The sequence below is a fragment of the Durio zibethinus genome, chromosome 6, assembly GCF_047325235.1.
Source record: "Durio zibethinus cultivar Kanyao isolate XHJ-2024 chromosome 6, ASM4732523v1, whole genome shotgun sequence".
Classification (NCBI taxonomy): Eukaryota; Viridiplantae; Streptophyta; class Magnoliopsida; order Malvales; family Malvaceae; genus Durio; species Durio zibethinus.
In genome coordinates this window covers 1553940-1573062 of record NC_143167.1, presented here as the reverse complement: position 1 = coordinate 1573062, position 19123 = coordinate 1553940, and the positions used below count along the sequence as shown (strand labels likewise).

General features: G+C 35.9%; 3 protein-coding genes and 1 pseudogene across 5 annotated transcripts; 3 read left to right on the top strand and 1 right to left on the bottom strand.

Moving 5' to 3' along the window:
• The first annotated feature begins 119 nt into the window (after window positions 1–119).
• Window positions 120–3026, top strand: LOC111286636 (Chaperone DnaJ-domain superfamily protein). 2 transcript variants are annotated; one of them, XM_022876709.2, is made up of 5 exons: window positions 120–464; window positions 1273–1441; window positions 1863–1895; window positions 2050–2144; window positions 2318–3026. In XM_022876709.2, exons 1-5 carry the CDS (start codon window positions 120–122, stop codon window positions 2525–2527), a joined length of 852 nt encoding a protein of 283 aa, XP_022732444.1. In that variant the 3' UTR covers window positions 2528–3026. The 2 variants fall into 2 exon arrangements, with proteins under 2 accessions (XP_022732444.1, XP_022732445.1); XM_022876710.2 differs by lacking the exon at window positions 1863–1895.
• LOC111286631 (protein TOC75-3, chloroplastic-like) lies at window positions 2828–9765 on the bottom strand (annotated as a pseudogene). Its single transcript, XR_016342657.1, has 8 exons — window positions 9103–9765; window positions 6377–6857; window positions 5543–5764; window positions 5319–5426; window positions 5006–5197; window positions 4670–4918; window positions 3994–4248; window positions 2828–3760 (listed from the first exon to the last, which is right to left on the bottom strand). The product of XR_016342657.1 is annotated as a protein TOC75-3, chloroplastic-like (transcript).
• A 1537-nt stretch (window positions 9766–11302) lies between these two features.
• LOC111286633 (low-temperature-induced protein) lies at window positions 11303–13249 on the top strand. The gene is made up of 4 exons (XM_022876703.2): window positions 11303–11437; window positions 11590–11856; window positions 12036–12647; window positions 12964–13249. Exons 1-4 carry the CDS (start codon window positions 11359–11361, stop codon window positions 13005–13007), a joined length of 1002 nt encoding a protein of 333 aa, XP_022732438.1. The 5' UTR covers window positions 11303–11358; the 3' UTR covers window positions 13008–13249.
• A 1035-nt stretch (window positions 13250–14284) lies between these two features.
• Window positions 14285–16768, top strand: LOC111285163 (L-type lectin-domain containing receptor kinase I.8-like). Its single transcript, XM_022874451.2, has one exon. It carries the CDS (start codon window positions 14338–14340, stop codon window positions 16366–16368), a length of 2031 nt encoding a protein of 676 aa, XP_022730186.1. The 5' UTR covers window positions 14285–14337; the 3' UTR covers window positions 16369–16768.
• Window positions 16769–19123: the final 2355 nt, after the last annotated feature.

Here is a 19123-nt window from a genome sequence, read left to right as displayed (position 1 = left end):
TAATCCATCTTCCACCACAATTTCCCCTACAACCCCAATTTCAGAGCCAAAGCAAGAGTTTTTACATCCAAAAATCCAATTTTTATGAACATCAGAGATACTATAGAAGAGGGTAATTCATGAATATGCATGGATTTGTTCGTTCTTTAACACCCGATACCCTTCTCTTTATCCCTCATTTCTCTTCAACATCGTTCCTTATTCTTCAAAAGCAAACAAATTTATCAATTCCCAGATTCAGATATTGCCAAAGAGGTGGTTTTGGCTTTGGTTTTGCCTCAAGACCATTTGCACCAGTTGTATTCAGGTATTACAAGAAGAGAAATGGTGTTACCCTTTTGAGAGCGAGTTGGAGAGAGTCTCCTTATGAAGTTTTGGGTGTTTCTCCTTCTGCGACACCTGATGAAATTAAAAGGGCTTATAGGAAACTTGCTCTGAAGTATCACCCTGATGTCAACAAAGAGGTAATTCTGTGACTATAAAATATCCATTATCGCTTTTTTTATTAATGAGTTTTTAACTTTGCAACAATTTGGTGAACGGCTTGACCCTGTTGTCCCTTGCACGCACCCACTAAATGGTGGTTTCTGTCCTGCCTAGTATTAGGTGGTGGAGAGGGAGGGATGAAGTGAATTTTGGGGAAGGTTTATTGAGTTATTTGCTTACATGTTTGCAATATTGAAGAAATCATTGGAGATCTGTTTCTGTAGCTGGGTTCCGCTTAGAGTTTGATAAGATCTTCTACTATCATTTGATTGTTATCCTCCCTTCTTCCTTTGGGGTAAAAGATTTCCTAATGGAAGAAAGGATGTCATAGCAAGACTGCATGTCATGTATTATGTTTCTCAAGCTTCTATATTCTCATCACAGTTGTTTAACAATCTTCTTAACACGTCCTTTGTCTTCCTATTATTCATCTCTTATTCTAATTTGGAACACGCGAATGTGAGAGATCCCTTAGTGCAGGGTTTCAGATTTAACACATAAAACAATTGCTGTCTCCAGGGAACAAGAAAATCCTTAGCTTTGGGAAGATATTGGCTTTGCCAAACAGCATGTCTTATGGTTAAGACTATTTAAGTGCTTGAAAGCAATGTTGCAAGTGTTTAGCTAGCTGTGTTCGTGGTTAAGAAAATTGAGAGCATCCATGCACATTGTTTAAATTGATTTTCCATACTTTAAGTCTGCGCCCTTTCTTGTTTGCCTTTCTAATCTTTATTGCTTTGGTTTTATGTTTGTGGCTTTGTTATATTAAGTAATTCTGGTATGCAGGCAAATGCACAGGAGAAATTTATGAGGATTAAGCATGCATATAATATATTGCTGAACTCTGAATCTCGGAGAAGATACAACTATGGCAACCGCACATCTGATTTTTCGTACTCTGGAACTCAACGAAGTCAGAGCACGAATGTCCAAGATGAAGAATTCTATGGATTTGGTAACAATAAGCCTAAAAAATGCAAATTAATTATTCTGAGTCATAAAGAGTTATATTCATTATATGTTCAATGTTTACACATGTTAATCTAGATGCTTCCCTTATAGCCACTAAAGTGTTTGTATTTCCTTTAGAATAAGTTTTCCTTTTTTGTTTTATTTTATTTAGTTAAAAGATCATCGTATCAGTATGTTCTCGACCGTTTGACAGAGGTTTGTGGTCCATGCCATGCATTGTGTACATTATTATAATTGCCCATGTCATCCTTCAACTCTTTTAAACTGTCTTTCTGACCATCTCTCTTTGGGAAAACTATCTAACTACCTACAAAAGGATACTAAAAAATTTATATGTTTTCTTCTAATTTTCTAGGATTTAGGTTTGTTTTTGTTATTCTTATACTTAACACTTTATGCTGCAGGTAATTTTTTGAGGGATGTTCAAATTACGCTAGGTAGATTTGTACTCTCTATTGAGACTTGATATTATGAGGATAAGATAAACTTGCATCATTTCTAAATCTTGTCTGGCATCTGTTATCTTTTTCCTCTAAATGGCAAGTAATATTGAACTTCTGTTTATCGCTCATGTTTTGATTTGTGTTGCAGAGGACTTCTTTAGAGACCTTCAAGAAGAATTTCGGAATTGGGAATCAAGTTTGTCTTCACAAGAAAAACCAAAAAGCTTGTGGGAGGAATTAGCGGTATGATGTTTTTGTCTTTGGCAGATTCAATATATATGGAGAGCATAATTATACTAATTCAAGCTTGGTTTATGATAAATCATGTGGATTACCAATTCATGCTTCTATGATCCTCTAATTAATATCAAGAATAAACAGCCTTGCTTAAGTAGTTGAATTCAACCTTGGCGCAGGCTATTGGAGAGGAGTTTGTGGAATTTCTGGAGAAAGAGCTCAATATAGCTGATGAAGAAGTTGAAGCAAAAAATAGAGATGACTTCAGTACTTCAGAGAAAACAGGAAGCAGTTTTCAAAATGAAGCTAACAAGGGTAGCAGCATTGAGGATAACATTGATGAGATAGAAGCTACTCTTGCTAAGTTGAAAAAGGAACTAGGTTTATAACATGGAAATGCAGCTTTATATTTTGCCCTGACACAGACCAACCATTCTGTGAGCTTACCATGCAGGGAAGTGAATTATCCGAAGTTCACATGCAATATCCATCTTTTCTTCAAATCGTTTCCTCCCCCCTGTCGATGTTTTCATTACACTGTCGATGTTTTCATTACCAATTTAGAAGCTCAGAGAAAGGGAAAGGTACTTCTACTTTAGTCAGCATTGAAAGATTGCTACTTGCTAATTGCAGTAATTGTAAAAAACAGGCCTTTTCCCTGACTGTTACCACTTCTTTTCTTGAAATCGTTTCCTCCCCGCCCCCCCCCCCCCCCCTTTTTTTTTTCTTCTTTTTCTTGGTAAAGTGGTAGCTGATAGCAACATAGTGGTTGACCGTTATTGTATGTTGGGTTTGTACCTATTGTAATCTGAAAGCAAATACATTTTTTTTATTGATTAATAATCTGAAAGCAAATTAGGCCTTTGGAGTCGCCTAATTTCCCTCCCATATTCTCTCTCCTTTTGCTTATCAAATGAGTAACCTTAATTGTTTACTTCCTGCAAAACCCATCGGATAAATATTTTGGTATGTTCATCCATAAAGAATGCTGGGATGCTAATCTTAGTTTCAACCCAAATTGATGCTTAAATTCTTGCTTGCAATAAATAAATAAGAGTTTGATTGTGCAAACATGCCACGGCAGGACAAATATTCATGAGTTTGCTTTAGGAAGATATATAGCAGGCAAAAAGGGGGCTTTGAGAAGTACAGAACGTATAATCAAGAACCAATAATTTCCTAGCAATCCGTCACTTTGTACAGAACAGGATAGAAATATAGAGCACAAGAGTAAAAAAATTATTCGAAACAAGAAAGCCGATTAAGAAGTATACCTAGTTCCATGCATCTCAAAAGATCTGTAAGATCAAGAACTCTAACAGTAACTAGAAACCAAAATGGCCACCCTGTATTAAGCAAAAAATTTGACACTAAATCACATTTCAGTATCTTTCTCCAAATCGGAAGAAAACTGCACTAGTTCCAGTGTTATGGTCAACAGCATACTCGGCTCTCACTAGACCTAGCTTCACACCAACACCATCTGATGAACCATGGCCCATTCGCCTGTAGACCTCTGTCGGGTTCCCCTTTACATCCTTTGAACTCCCTAGATCATTCCCATGCTCTGCAAATGCATAAACATATGTATTTCTCACAGGTATTCTAACCTCGGCTCCAAGCTGCAGGTAACATCATAAAAGGGATTTCAGATAAATTTAGTCATTTCATGTACGCAAACACAAGCACGCACTTATTATATTCAATTTATAGTTAATTAATTCTCGTACAGCATTTTTAGTATCAGAATCCTCTTTATTAGCTTCCACTTTAACATGAAATACAACATAAATGATGACATTAAAAGATAAACAAAAGATTAGGAAAGAAATCAGGTATCTCAAATCATTCTTACCTCAAGAATGTTTCTGGCTGCACCTAACTCACCCATGTTATAACCTCTCACAGAATAGGGGCCCCCAAGAGTAAAAGCATCATAACTTGGAAGGTCGCCCACACAACCTCCATAATGGCCATGAAGGACTAGAACAGGTGGTGGGGGTTTGCCAGCACCTTCTTCCACTTGCTTTAGTTGGAGAAATCGTGTAATTGTTAGTTGGTGTTGGTTAAAGAATGGAAACTTGCTGCCAATGCCAAGTCCTTGGTCCACCTGCATTGAGTAAATAAATGCCAGCAATTAGCTAGGAAACAATATTTTAAGCAAATTCAAAAGTAGATTATGAATAAACCACTCTGTAACTAAAGGTAGGACGTGGTTTACAGTAAGTAATAGGACCACTTGTGAGTAAGCTTAAACTTATCCATTTGAATTATTTCAACAATGTACAAAACAAGGAATTTCAATATCCAACAGCCAGCATAATGAGGATATTATTCTAGATCTGACACATTTACAATGGTTAAAAAAGATAATGAGAATGGCTTTGTTATCTAAATTAGAATAAATCTGATATATTAAGGCTCATTACACTGTCGATGTTTTCACCTCATTAATGATATTGAACGGTACCAGCAAAGACAGACTACCCTGGTTCAGTCAAAGGATTCACAATGTAAATATATGGGCTAACCTGGAACACATTCCTCTCACCAACTATAGCTCCATTTACAAACTTGGTATTATCACGTGTGATATTTGCCTGTAGAAATGCCGTTCGATCAACACCAGTACCACTGAGAGTGGTTGGAGGTCCATCTGCACTGATGCCTCCACTTGGCAGCACTCTTTGACCATTTGGAGAGATATGACTGCTTTCATCAGGCATTGTTATCTCTTCCATCACAAGTCCATAAGTGAATTTACTTTGACGGGTGAAATTCTGCCAGAATCATATCGATCACAATTGATTCCACGGTACATAAAATCCAAAAATCACTTCAGGAACTTTCTAAATATAGCAGATTACCTCAGTAATGTTAGCTTTAACACCAGCTCGGTCAACCCATATTGGTGGAACTTCAACAACTCCTGGCCCACCAGTGGAAACTGGGCTCAGTTTCCGGCTGTTGAAGCAGCTTGTGTGAAGAGTTCGGTTGCGTGGATTATAAACACCATCTAAATATGGATGCACATATTCGAACTTGAAAGCAAGGTCATCCTGAAGAAAAGAATAACAGGAATATCTTAGGATGAAAATTTTACACTAATCACTAGTGAAAATATTCATTGGATGAACCATGAGAGAGAGGGGGACTAACATGCTTATTTAGGAAAACTACCTGAGGATTAAAAAAGTTACTGGTGGTCAATGAACCAAGAATGGATCTTTTAAGCCCTTTGAGATTTCGGTGCTCAAAAGAGACAGTTCCACCAGGTTGGAATGAAGCCTGAACAGAAAACATAGCACAATATGCAAACAATATAAGTTTTAAGTTTAAGCCATGATCTCTTATTATCTATAAGCAGAATCGCAGAGTATAAATATATAACTAGATTTACATACCAATGTGGGACGCCCCCCATGTCCAGGTACAATACTCCACTCCATGCTGACTTCAGCTGATTTTTGATCCAGCTCTTTAAGCCTTATCTCAACAATGATGCCTCCCTCATTCTTCTCATCGGGTTGTGGGTTCACTTTGATATTTGGAAACAAAGCTAGTGAGTTTATGTTCTTCAAGGCTTGTTTCCCAGCTTCAATATTAAAAACATTGCCTTGTCGAAGCTGTAAATCAAAAGCACAGATATAAATCTACAATTAATCACCATCAAGACTGAAACTAGATACTTGAATCAAAAACCAAAAATACAATATTTGAGAAACTGAATAAATAGGCATAGTTAGCAACTCTATAACTAAGGTATAAACTAACAATCAGTCATCCATTGGAGTATGAAACCAAACATTTCGATCAACAAAGATCAATCATTACTGGTTGAGATGAAGTCATATATCTTATCAGCAAATCTATGGTTTGTAAGATTCAAAAGCAGCAAAGTCAGTGCTTTACTTGATATTCACCCAATAGTTTATTTTTTGTCTCTTCTACACTAGATCTGCTATTTCATGTTCTGCTAACTATCAAGTTAACTTATCTGATTGTTTACAACTATTTCTGACTGTAGGAATCATCAAATATATGCTTCAAGAATTTGATGATTGAACCAAAGATCAAATCCTACCCTAACTAGCATTGACGATCAAACACCATAACATCAAATATCAGAATGCACAATATGGTTGTTAGTTAGTCTCTCAGTAGCTCAAAAATCACCATAGACATTCTAAATAGAAAAATAGAAAATAAAAACCAAGAAGCAGTCATCAACCTTCTACCTGTCTAGGCAACTCTCTCCTGACAACAGGAAGCTTGGTATTCCCCTCTACAATATTTCCAAGCTTATCTTGGAACTGAATCACAAGCTGTGTAATATCCCCTTCCACAACCTCACAAACCACTTCACTAGTATTCAAGTTCCCAAAGTTGACAACCTGAGCACAAGCATACCCTTCATCATGGTACCATTTCTGAACCCAATCCCTTATCTTCTGCAACGACCTAGCACTCACTGTCCCTTGTTTCTCCAACATATTTAACACTTCACTATGTACTTGCATTGGCAACAAACAAGGCCTAGCTCTATCAATCCTCCGCTTATAATCCATCTCTTGGTTCCTATAGTACTCAAATTTCTCCTTATCTGTCATATCAGGTCCCTTTCAATAGGCTTGGATTGAGCCATCAGCCCACATTTATACACCTAATTGCCAAGTACTTTCCGTAAAAGAAATGATCAAATCCCAAAGTTTCATCTCGGTTAATTTTTGTCACATCTCGAGATCAATACGTAATACGATTATATTATTTTAAAAAAATTTTTAAAGTAATACGAAGACTTTTTTCTTAAATATTTTAAAATTCTTCAATAAAATAATTTACAAAATAAAATTCATATATTTAATTCAACTGATGATACATCTTCATATATCTAAATACAAACTATATAAAATACAAAACTGCCTCTTAAAATCTCATTGGCTAACATATTCTCCGACGATTAAGTAATCTTACCCATTTCATCTTCTAGCTTCACACAAGACTAACCAAACTTATCACTTAGTCATCTGTAAAGAAAAAGTAAAAAGGGAATGAGCAAACCACAGCTCAATAAGTATAGGCTCACACATCTTACCAGATCAAGCATCGTTTTCTTACACATCATATAAATCATTCAAAACATTCATCAAATCATAATATCAAAACATTTCAAGATCATCGTTTTGTTAAATATTTCATAAATTCATAAATCAATGTCAAAATATGTCACTTCATAAATCATTACAAAATATGCTATCATTCAAATATCATAATTAAACCAAATCATAGATCATCATTAAAAATCATCGTAAATCATCATCATCATAAATCATCATTATCATTAGTTTATCATTAGCTACGATCACTGTTATAACCTATGACATTAATCGTATCGACAATTTCATCCTCATGATCATTGCTAACTATTATAACCCGTTAGCCAATGCCTTATGCTAACTACTATTACCCATTAGCCAGGGTCGTATGATCATGTCTTTGCTAACTACTATTACTCGCTAGTCAGGGTTATAGAACTAGTTCTGGTGTCGATGATCCCACTTCCCAGAGATATAAAAACGTAACTATCACAAAATCATTCTTTAAACATAAATCATTTTCTCATTTCATTCATAAGCATGATCCATCATTTACATAACGAAAACACAAAATAATTATATGCTTGATCCTATTTTTATATATCGAAAATAAAGAAATAAAACATTTATTCATTTAGAAACATACATATATACATAGATTCAAAAATAGGTAAAGTGTGTGAGATTCTACTTACCTCAATTCGATTCCACCACTTAGTTTTTTCTTCAAAATAATTAATGGCCTATCCAAGATCATTTCAACAGATCAGAATTTAATCAACCCTTTTTGAGACCATTTATACAAAAATCAACTTAGTTACATAAAAGGGTTAACTTAACTAATTAATACTGACAGCTTGGCCTCTTTTCATTAAAACAGTCATATCTCAATATATCCAAATCGGAATTATGATCTCTTTAATGCATTAGAAACTAGACTTGATAAGCTTTCTAACTATATATGGCAAACCTCGTAATTCCTTGTAGATTAATTATAACAATTTTTGAAATCCACGTCATATACTACTGCCAAACAGCCTGTATACCTTCTAATAAAAATTATATATTTATTTACAGGAAACTCCAAATTCAATTCTGCTTGTTTCATTGGAAAATAGACTTAATAAGCTTTCCAAACATATATGGCTTAATCTGTAAATCCTTCTATACAAATTAAGAAGAATTTCGTAATTCAACCCTGATGTTGCTGTCTTACAACCTGTATATCTTTAAGTTAAAATTAGACAACTCTTCATAAAAAACTCGGATTTAACTTTCGTTTGTTTCATTAGAAACTAGATTCAACATGCTTTCCAATGATATATAATAATCACAGCAATAATTTATCTATTAATACAAAATTTTATTTTAATTCATTATTACAAATCACAACATTTTATCCAAAAATAGAATTTCTCCTTCAATCTTTAAAAACTCAAATCTTTACTTTCAGGCTTCAAACTCCATTCAATAATCATCAATAAATCTTAAGAACATGAAATAAATAAAGCACAGTAATTTATCCAAATAAATCATGAAGATTAATGAAAGATTTTATGATTTTTTTTTGTTTTACTCTCAAAACTTCAACTCCAAATAATAGCAATCAATTTCATATTTTTTTAAATAAAAAGAAGATATGTAATCACTTTTAAGGGATTAACTTGATTATAATCTCTGATTGTGAATCTTCAACTTAATTTTTTATATTCTCTAATTCTAAAAAAAATAAAGAAAAAAATTTTTATTTCTTTTCTGTTTTATGAAGTTTTTTTTTATCTAATACTTCAAATTTTTTGTTTTACTAAATAATAATTTAATAAACTGATAGACTTAGTCTAGGTTAATTATTATTTGGGCCGAGGTATCAGAGTTTTGCCTTCCATTTCAACTTTCTCAAACATTCCACGGGTGGCTAAAGTTTCAAGCTCTTTTTGTAACTGGGTTTTTGTGTAGATCCTCCTGGTCTCAACGAAACCATTTCAAGGAATGAATCTTCAGTTCCTACTGTGGTCCGTTCCTGTCGGTCGAAGAATAAAATATCTGAAAGCTTGTACTTTTTGAACCCACTCAGCTTGTTGAGTTGAAGCACTATGTTGGCTGGCAATCCAAGAGAATCCCATTCTTGGGTTTGGTTGTTATCGTCCACAATTGCCGGCGAAGGCGAAAAGAGCTTTTCCCAGAAGTTGCCACTGCTTCCATCACCGCCGCTGGAACCACCTCCGCCGCCACCAAAGTTGTTTCCACCGCCTCCAGGGACAAGGGTGGAAATGGGGGCGATGCGGATGAGAAGAGTGGCGGCAGAAGCAGAGGCAAGCATAAGGGGCTTGGAGAGGGAATGGAGGAACGAAGTGGGCTTTTGGGGTTTAGGGTTTTGAGAAGGATGGTGGCATTTGATGGTGGTGGAGCGCGAGGAAGATCGTGAGGAAGAGGACGAAGAAGGTGGCAGTTGCCGGCGTCTGGGAGAGGAGAGATTGCTGGAAGAGGCAAGAATGCGGGATGGGGCAGCGAAAGAATGCATTTTTTCTGGTGGGTTTGGGCAGGGGATAAGGGGACACTGATACTTATTTGCGTTCAGAAATTGAGCTTTATGAGAGTGACTGAAGTAAAGAGCGTTTATCAGAGTGAACCTAAGTGGCCAGACAGGAGAGGGTGTTCACTATTCAGTTTCAAGTTGTGAACTTGTTGTGTAGCCATCATGAACCATGCTTGAGCGCTTCTGACAGTTTGAGATTGGCACATGTACAATCTTTCCAGTTGTCAGGAACACGCCCGGGTCTTTTTTTTCCCCTCTTTTTACTCGGAGATTTGTTGGGATGGAGCAAGTATTATGTGAAAATTAGTGAATTATATTGGTAAATTTGTTTAGCTTGATTTGATAGTAACAGTAATAAAGTATGGGGATTTTTCCATTAAATATAACACAAAATGGGGATTTCGTTATTTACTACGACAATTTACCTCGAACAAAAAGCATGTACGGAACACGAACAATTCTTTTGAAGCAGAAGAGGTATCACAGTGTGACAACGAGTTTAACTTCCTCTTCTTTCTCGCCTGCTCTGTTCATTTCTCAAATTCTCACAGCCAACCTTTTCGGCTTGTTAAAGATACAAAATGCTTGTAACCCACAACCCAATTCACTCTCTTGCCAAACCCAAATCTTCAATTACAAAGAAAACCAATTAAATTTACTTGATTTGGAGCATTTCTGTCAGTTCCACCAGCATGGGTCTTTCTCAAGCCCTCTGACTCTCAGCAAAATCATATCTTTTTGTGGGAAATCAGCTTCTCTTAATACCGGCATTCAGCTTCAGTCAACGGTTATCAAAATGGGTTTCGCTTCAAATCTTTATATTCAAGGCGCTCTTATTGATATGTATGGTGAAAACAGTGGAATGTTTAGTGCTCAAAAACTGTTTGATGGAATACCTGATAGAAATGTGATTGGTTGGAATACTTTAATTTCTGGTTATGTTCATGTTAATTCCCCGGAACTTGCGGTTGAACAGTTTATAAAATTGTTAAGAACTGGGAAAATGAAGATTGATGATCAATTTATCTTCAACTTGTGCTGGTTTAAAATAATTTCTCATATTATAACTTACAATTCATTTGCATAAATTACATTCACATTGGAAAATATTAGCCTGTCTGATCTAAAAGGTTGTGTTTCCCAAAATATCATTCTTTTCATCTCCAATCTCAAATACATAGAGAGTGTGCATGGAACTGCATCATCCTTGGAGTTAGTAGAAGCATGACATGAATGCAATGGTTCTTGTCAAATTCCAGTCCCATTAGACAAGAGGCTAAAGAAGAGGTAGAAAGTTGATTCTTGCTTAGTCAAATTGCTATTTTAGGAAAGGAAGCAAAGCCATTTTACCCTTATTTTGTTGCCATGTGTAACACTTGTGCCCACAAGCATCTCAGTTCTTCACCAAATTATGTGGCAATTGTTTACTGACCAGGCAAAAACACCGGAGAGTAATGCCGGAAGAATGTTCTTTCCTCTTAAATGTCTCTCTTTGATTGAATCTAAAATGCAACACTAATTTTGAAAGACTTTCAAGATCGGAAGCAATACCAAATTCAAGATCCTGATCAGTCTGCAATTGGAGAATATGGCTCAACTTGATCCCATGCATCAATATGGCGATAATCCTAGAAGTACTACCAATCCAACTGTTGAACATCTTCGAGGTAATCCAAAAATTTCAAGTGCATGCCAAAGATCTTCAGAATACTATTTCTGTTCAACAAGTGATTTCTTTAGCAATTCGTTGGAGTCAAAGCAAATAAAGATTATATTTTCTATCATATTTACTTTCGTTTTAAATAACTTTCTATTACAGTTGGGGAAGCTCAAACCTGGTCACCACGTTCGCACGCTTCATCAACCACATATGCAAGGAGCCACGAGGTCCATGATACTGAAGACGTCCAGTACCATTCCAAAAAGTTAACTGTCATTGCCAAAGTCAAGGATAAGGCTCGAAGATGGAGACATAGTCTAATAAAAAAGAAGCATAGTGAAGGAGATAACTCCACGCCTTCATGGGGTGTTAGATTGGAAGATGAGGACTACGAAGATGAAGATCCTGAATATCTCGGTGCTCCAAGTAATATTATAAATCTTTTTACAATGCTTAAAACGCATTTATATGAATCTCATCAGTGCTATTATAACCTTTTAAGCCTCCAAAGTTTTGACTCAATTTTGCTTATGCCTTTTCAGCTGCCTTCCTCTTACATTTAGTGAAATGCTCTGGCTTGTGACATACTGACATATTATTTTCAGTGTATGAATCGGAGCTGGCACCTGAGGGATATAAGGAGAATGCAAGGCAGAATCCAAGGGCAGTTCCTGTAATCTCAGAGAAGCATGTTTTGGCAAGCAGTGTTAAACCTGTTTCTGAACAAGGAAAAAAGGAACCTACATTAGCTGAAACCAAGGCCAAGAAACCTGCACCAGCTAATGCCACGGGAACAGATGCAACCCGGAATATTACTTCAATGACTCAAGGACTCTTTGTCTCAGCCCCAACAGGTTCAGAAACTGAGAAGCATGCTACTCATGAAGCTGGCATGTATGCTACTCAAGAAACTGACAAGCATTTGCTAAAAACTGATAGCAAACTCAGCCCCAGAGAGAACAAATGGGATAAAGGGGTTTCAGTGAAAGCGTATATAATGAACAAATTTGAGCCAGGGGAAGATGAGAAAGCACTTTCTCAGGTAATATCTAATGCAATAAGCCCAAGGAGAACTCCTGGTGATGTGGGTGTGCTAGATAAAGTGAAAGGTGCTGTAAATTCTTTGCTCTGGAGAGAGGAGCCGACCCAATCTACAATCAAGCAATCAGATACAAACTCATTTCCACAAATTCCCGTTTCTACCAATGCTCAAACTGGTACACCTATTTTTCATATTCGCACAATGGGTATACTTGCATACTTGATTTTAGTATTAGAGGAATCAAAATTTAATAAATGGATCCTGAATTCTTACTGCCTCAGGATTATGAAATCCAAATTAGATCATAATATATAGTGCCGTAATTTCTTTCTAGAACCTAGATGCTCTTTCAAAAATGATTAATTTTATGGTAAGTTTTCAGTTCTGTCCTGTTATGGCGGTCTAGTAGTCCTCATTTTTGTCATCTGGTAACTTAAGTCGATCCTTACTCAGGATATCAATCACTCCTCTCTATTTTTTTTGTCTTGCAGTTCTGAAGGAAGACAATAGTGGAAGAATACTCCAAACCAACTGAAATGGTTAACCATATTGGAGAGCCTATCAGGATGCGGCTTACAAACGCCACCAGATTCTCTTGTGATTCAGTCAATAAGAATGTTTGCTCCGCTTCGAGAATCAGTGAGAATATCTTCAAAATGTAATTCTAAAATTACTTTGAGATTTTGGAACAGTTTCATTGTGTAACCTTGTAGCAGGTTCGCCTGTTTTCTTTTTTGGTAAATAAAAAATTCTTTCATTTATCCAAAAAAAATAAAATTAACCCCCTGATGGCTTGACGGATTTCTGGACCGTGTTTCCAGTAAATAGTTTCAAGAATCTAATTTTATGTTTTGTATTCAACATGAAGCATCAACACCATTAATTGTAAACGACCCTACAAATGTTCAAAGTTTGTATCCAAGAATCCTCACCTGCAGAACTGCTACGTCTGATTTTTGGTCTGTGGTAAAAATGAGGACATATGACTTATCTGTTCGAGCCGCCTGTCTTAAGAAAATAATACTACAATTGAATTGAATGTCAAAAACTACGTATGCCTAGCTCAATATTCAGCTGTGATTCCGTCGCACTGTTCTGGACTTTCATTGGTGTCATGAATCTGATAAGATTCCATATCAAAGCCAGTCAGTCCATTTCATGCTGAGGCCTCTTTTTCTAAAAGTTGGTTCATAATAAAAGCAAAAGAAATGGGAAAAGTCTGGCACCATGTTCCATCAATCAAAAATCTTGTTTTGCGGTCATCTATGGAAACGAAAAATTGTCATTTGCTGCCCTTAATTTGCAGGGAAAACAAAAACCTTCCCACAACATTTCGTAGAATAATGTTGGGTTAAATTTGACAAAATTTCATAAGTTGATACAAGTATCTGAATCTACATGGCTCAGAAATTAAAAAAAAAAAAAAGACTAAAAAAAGAAATCAGATTTATGCATTGACCAAAAGGTATTATTGTTGTTTCAATTATTCCAACAAAAGAAAAAAAAAAAAAAAAAAAGGTATTGTTCTTTCTATAGATGGTTTTTTTCCTGGTCTTCCTTGTCCTGTTTTGATTTTACTTTTAAATTCCTTAGAGTAGAATGCCTCTAGCATTTTCAAAGCGGCCTATCTGTCTATGTAGGCTGCTGAGTCGCAGCCCTTTCCCATGTGTATCAAGCAATGAGTTGGCAAGTAAATGTGTAGTTCTATTTTGACGTCAAACTTTGGACCACATATGGGAAAGCTTGAAGAGATTAAGCTGTATCCTTTTGAAATATATGCAATTGATGAGAAAGAACTCACATCAAGGTTCTTGATACAAGTAAAGAAGCAATAAACATCTTCTCTATTTTTCTTTCTTCTCTCAATGGCTACAGTTCTCAAATCACTCCATATTCTGATAACATTTTTCATGTTTTTAAAACAGTTTGCCTTATCCCAAGAGGAAAACCAGTTCATCTTCAATGGCTTTAATGGAACCAATCTGCATCTAAATGGGATTGCTAAGATCCAACCCAATGGTCTATTAGAGCTAACCAACACTTCAAAGAGACAAATTGGCCGTGCTTTCTTCCCATTTCCTCTCAAGTTCAACAAATCTTCATCCGACCGCTCTGATTCCCTATCATTTTCAACCAACTTTGTATTTGCCATGGTTCCAGAAACGATCCATTCTAGTGGCCATGGTATTGCATTCACTATCTCACCCAACATGGAGCTGCCAGGGGCTGTAGCAAGCCAGTATTTTGGACTTTTTAATTCTTCAAGCAATGGCCTTTTTTCAAACCATGTCTTTGCTATAGAGCTAGACACAGTTCAAAGCCCTGAATTTGCAGATATCAATGGCAGCCATGTTGGCGTTGATGTAAATAGCTTGACATCCTTGGAATCAGCTCCAGCAACATACTTTGCAGAAGATGAAGGGGAAAATAAAAGCTTGGACTTCTTTAGTGGAAATCCAATGCAGCTGTGGATAGATTATGAGGAAGTTGAGAAGCTGCTCAATGTAACACTAGCTCCGATTAGAAGCAACAAGCCTAGCCGGCCTCTTTTATCAAGGAGCATTGATCTTTCTACTTATCTCTTGGATTCTATGTATGTTGGTTTCTCTTCATCAACTGGTGAATTAGCTGGTAACCACTATATACTCGGCTGGAGCTTCAGTAAAACTGGGAAAGCACAAAGCCTAGACTACTCAAAGCTTCCTTCACTTCCTCCTCCGAGAAATTCAAAGTCGAAAGCAGATTTAAGAATTATTGTCCCTTCAATAACAGTGATTGCTTTGCTTGTAACAATCTCTGGTGGTGCATATGTTATACGGAGGAAGAAATATGAAGAAATACGTGAAGACTGGGAAAAAGAATATGGTCCCCAAAGGTTCTCTTACAAGGATCTCTATAAAGCAACAAAAGGTTTTAAAGAAAAAGAGATGCTTGGAAGTGGGGGTTTTGGAAGTGTTTACAAAGGAGTATTACCTTCTTCTAACGAACAGGTTGCGGTCAAGAGAATTTCCCATGATTCGAAACAAGGGATGAAGGAGTTTGTTGCCGAAATTGCCAGCATGGGAAGGCTAAGGCATAGGAACTTGGTGCAGCTCCTAGGCTACTGCCGGCGAAAAGGAGAACTTTTGTTGGTCTATGACTATATGCCAAATGGAAGTCTAGACAAGTTCCTATTTAGCAATTCAAAGCCAAACCTTAATTGGGCTCAACGATTTCGAATTCTTAAAGGAGTAGCATCTGCACTGCTTTACCTTCATGAAGAGTGGGAGCAAGTTGTTCTACACAGAGATGTAAAAGCTAGCAATATTCTGTTAGATGCTAACTTTAATGGAAGGTTAGCAGACTTTGGTCTTGCAAAATTATATGATCATGGAACAAATCCTCAAACCACTCGTGTGGTTGGGACTCTGGGATACATTGCACCAGAGCTGGCTAGAACCGGGAAGGCCACTACCTGCACCGATGTGTTTGGCTTTGGGACCTTTATGCTTGAAATAGCATGTGGAAGGAAGCCTCTAGAGCCACAACTAGAGCCTGAAGAGACAATTTTGGCTGATTGGGTTCTTGAATTGTGGAAAGCAGGAGCTATTCTTGATGCAAGCGATGCTAGATTGGAAGGTAGTTTTGTGGCAGAGGAAATGGAGTTGGTTTTGAAACTAGGTCTTCTTTGTACAAACCCGATAGCAGCAAATAGGCCCACCACGAGGCAGGTGGTACAATATTTGGATGGAAATTTTACCTTGCCTGAGATGCCACTGGAATGTGCTAACACAATGACAATTGAACACAGAGCATATACAGATTGTGCTGTGTCACTTCCTACATCATACGAAGAAAATTCTGGTTCTGCCAATTCCTTTTCTAGCTCTATATCTATCCTCAGCACTGGTCGTTGAATCAAAAGCATCTCTCGTCTTCATAATTCAACAAGTACAATACCACTTAAATGCAAGTTAGCAAGGTGAACACCAGCAATGGAAGCATGAAGATTGATTTGTATAATTTGCTACAGGTTATATAAGCTTCTTTCAGCCAATATTATGCTATATATATAGTTCTAGTTAAAATATAGGAGGTCAATGTCAATCTATCCATTTAGTACATCTTTTATTCTTAGCCAAAGCTGCGTTTAAGAAATAATTGGCTGCAAGTCCAGTTAATTATGGAGCTTTGAGTAGCTTGCATATTGTAATTAAATGTTAGCCTGTGGAAACAAGCCAGTAGAATACAAAGTATAGAGGTTACTGTGATAATTCACCATCATTAAAATTCTTCCTTTTCAAGAAGGTTATGAAACAGCAGAGATTTAATACTGACAGCCATAACATTAAATTTTTTTATTGCTTAAATGTTGCAATCGGACATTTTATGAGCATATTCTAGTGTTTTAATTTAAACCAATTATGTCATGGTACAAGTGAAAAATATGCTGAAGATCTTTCAATTAAATAAATTATGCAAGATTTCTTGTTAAATAAAAAATTTATGCTAGTAAAGAATAATAGCAAGAACAAAACTAGACTGGTTGATTTGCATACTGCTGTTTCTTTCCGTCCAAATAAAGTAGAGATAAAATGTTCCTAGTCATGGCTGACGAAGCCTCCCTCATTTTTTTTCTCATTGCCCTTTTCCCCATTTTCCATTCCGACCACAAAAAGTCTTCAATGTGAGTCATGATTTTGGTTAATATGTCAGAGTTGCGACTTTATTATCAGTGCCATATTACCTACATATGCTTTCTTCTTTCCCCAGCCTAAAACATTTCATCTGGCTGGATTGATTTACAATCATCTTTTGGTCATTTCTCAAAGGTCACTGGCTTTCAATTTGAAGAATGCATTTCTTCCTCCCAAGTTCACATCTTGAAGGCCTACAATAAAGCTTGATGTCAATTCCATGATGATCCCAATTATCCTTCGTTGAAGTTTTGCACAGTTAAATTGGAGGTGACTTCAAGTAAAAGAGGTTGCTTCTTGCCCTGTATGCTATAATTAATGAAAGCATAAACGTTAGCTTTCTGTTGAGTCAATGGACGCATGATCTAAGGATAAATGGAAATGGCAAGTATGGCATGGGGACAATGCATGTATATTTTTTTCTTCTAATAATTTGACTTTGTTGTTGGAGTTGGAATTTAATTATTAATAACCTGAATGAATGCTGAAGTCAATAAAATGCAAAAGTGAAATGTTGCATTAAACCATAATACTCTGCTTTTTGGTCGGTGGAAACTTTTTATAATCACTTTGGCTAAGCAACTAGGAAAAAAACACTTGCTGAACAAATTGATATTTCTGATATAGTTTGTGCTTAATATCAAATCAAAATAAGCTGTTTATTGTTGCATGGGAAAACAAGTTTAATATAAACAAATGAATATTGAACTCTTAATTTCAGTAATTAAAATTCAAATTCTGACAATTTATGTAAAAAAAAAAAAGAAATCTATTTGTTTTGGCTGTGTTAAGTATAGGATAATCTACCTGCTAGAGACATCAATAGTCAATTTTTTTTGGTGCGTAAAAAAGTTTAAGTTGAAAAGAGGCTTTATCATTTTAGGATCAACAGATTGTAGGTCTCAAAGAAGATTTATATTAAATTTATGAATAATTTATAAAAATTAACTACTGACATTGAAATTCAAACCTAAACCTTATAAATAAAATATTCAAATCTTATCCACTCAACCAACAAAAATAATCCCAATAGTCAATCTTTACTCTTGTTTTTCCTTCAAAAAAATGGTGAGGATGTACCTAGGGATGTCTTCCGTTTCAACATGTTAAAGTAATTGTTAGATTCATTAATTTCATATGCCAATTATGCATGAGCATTGGAAATTTGGAACGGACATCGCAAAATTTGGAATGTCAAATCCAATCAACAAAAATGCGAACTTGCATGTGCCAATCAAGGCTGCAGACTGCCTACTGCAACCAATTTGAGAGTCTTTGTTGACATACAAGAAAAGGTTTAAACAATGGCTAAATTTGTCAACATCCAGATGGCTAGAAAAAAACAAAGAAAAAAAAAATGCTTGACACAATGGCCAATGCCGGCCGCTCAATTTTGTCCTTCTAACTCCAATTCAAGAAAACATTTGCTCCTAACAATGAAATCTCCCAGATTCTCCTTTTCTAGAATAAACTTCTCTTCTTTTTTTTTTTTTTTAATTCTTTCCATAATTTACTAATCCATATGAAAAACAACGTAGATTCAAGACAGAGTGAAGCAGTTTTTTATGTTGAGGCACATATTTTGCTGGCATAGGTTAATATGTGATGTTTGAATCTCATATTAAAATATTTTAGAACTATTATGATATATAAATTGAGGTTTAATCTTAAATTTATGAGGCAAATATTTTTTGTGAGATAAAAACACGAGATTTTTAAGTTAAAATGGATAATACCTTTTAGGTTGAGTTGGATCTTCACAAATAGTATCAAATATGTTACCAGTCGGACGAAAACTAAATATTACACTATACCGTGAGAGACATTTTTAGAATTTTACAAGAACTAAGTGCTACACAGTGAGAGTTATCTCAAGAATTTCAACGCTTGATGTGATCATGTGGTCTATATCCCAACGTTTGATGTAATCATGTGATTTGTATATGCTTTGTATTGTGCTTACTTGACGTTTCGT

Coding starts and splice junctions, on each gene's coding strand:
- LOC111286636 (XM_022876709.2), top strand. CDS start 120: ATGAATATGCATGGATTTGTTCGTTCTTTAACACCCGATACCCTTCTC. Junction 465..1,272: donor ACCCTGATGTCAACAAAGAG/GTAATTCTGTGA, acceptor TCTGGTATGCAG/GCAAATGCACAGGAGAAATT. Junction 1,442..1,862: donor TGAAGAATTCTATGGATTTG/GTAACAATAAGC, acceptor TTTATGCTGCAG/GTAATTTTTTGAGGGATGTT.
- LOC111285163 (XM_022874451.2), top strand. CDS start 14,338: ATGGCTACAGTTCTCAAATCACTCCATATTCTGATAACATTTTTCATG.
- LOC111286633 (XM_022876703.2), top strand. CDS start 11,359: ATGGCTCAACTTGATCCCATGCATCAATATGGCGATAATCCTAGAAGT. Junction 11,438..11,589: donor AACTGTTGAACATCTTCGAG/GTAATCCAAAAA, acceptor TTTCTATTACAG/TTGGGGAAGCTCAAACCTGG. Junction 12,648..12,963: donor TTCTACCAATGCTCAAACTG/GTACACCTATTT, acceptor TTTGTCTTGCAG/TTCTGAAGGAAGACAATAGT.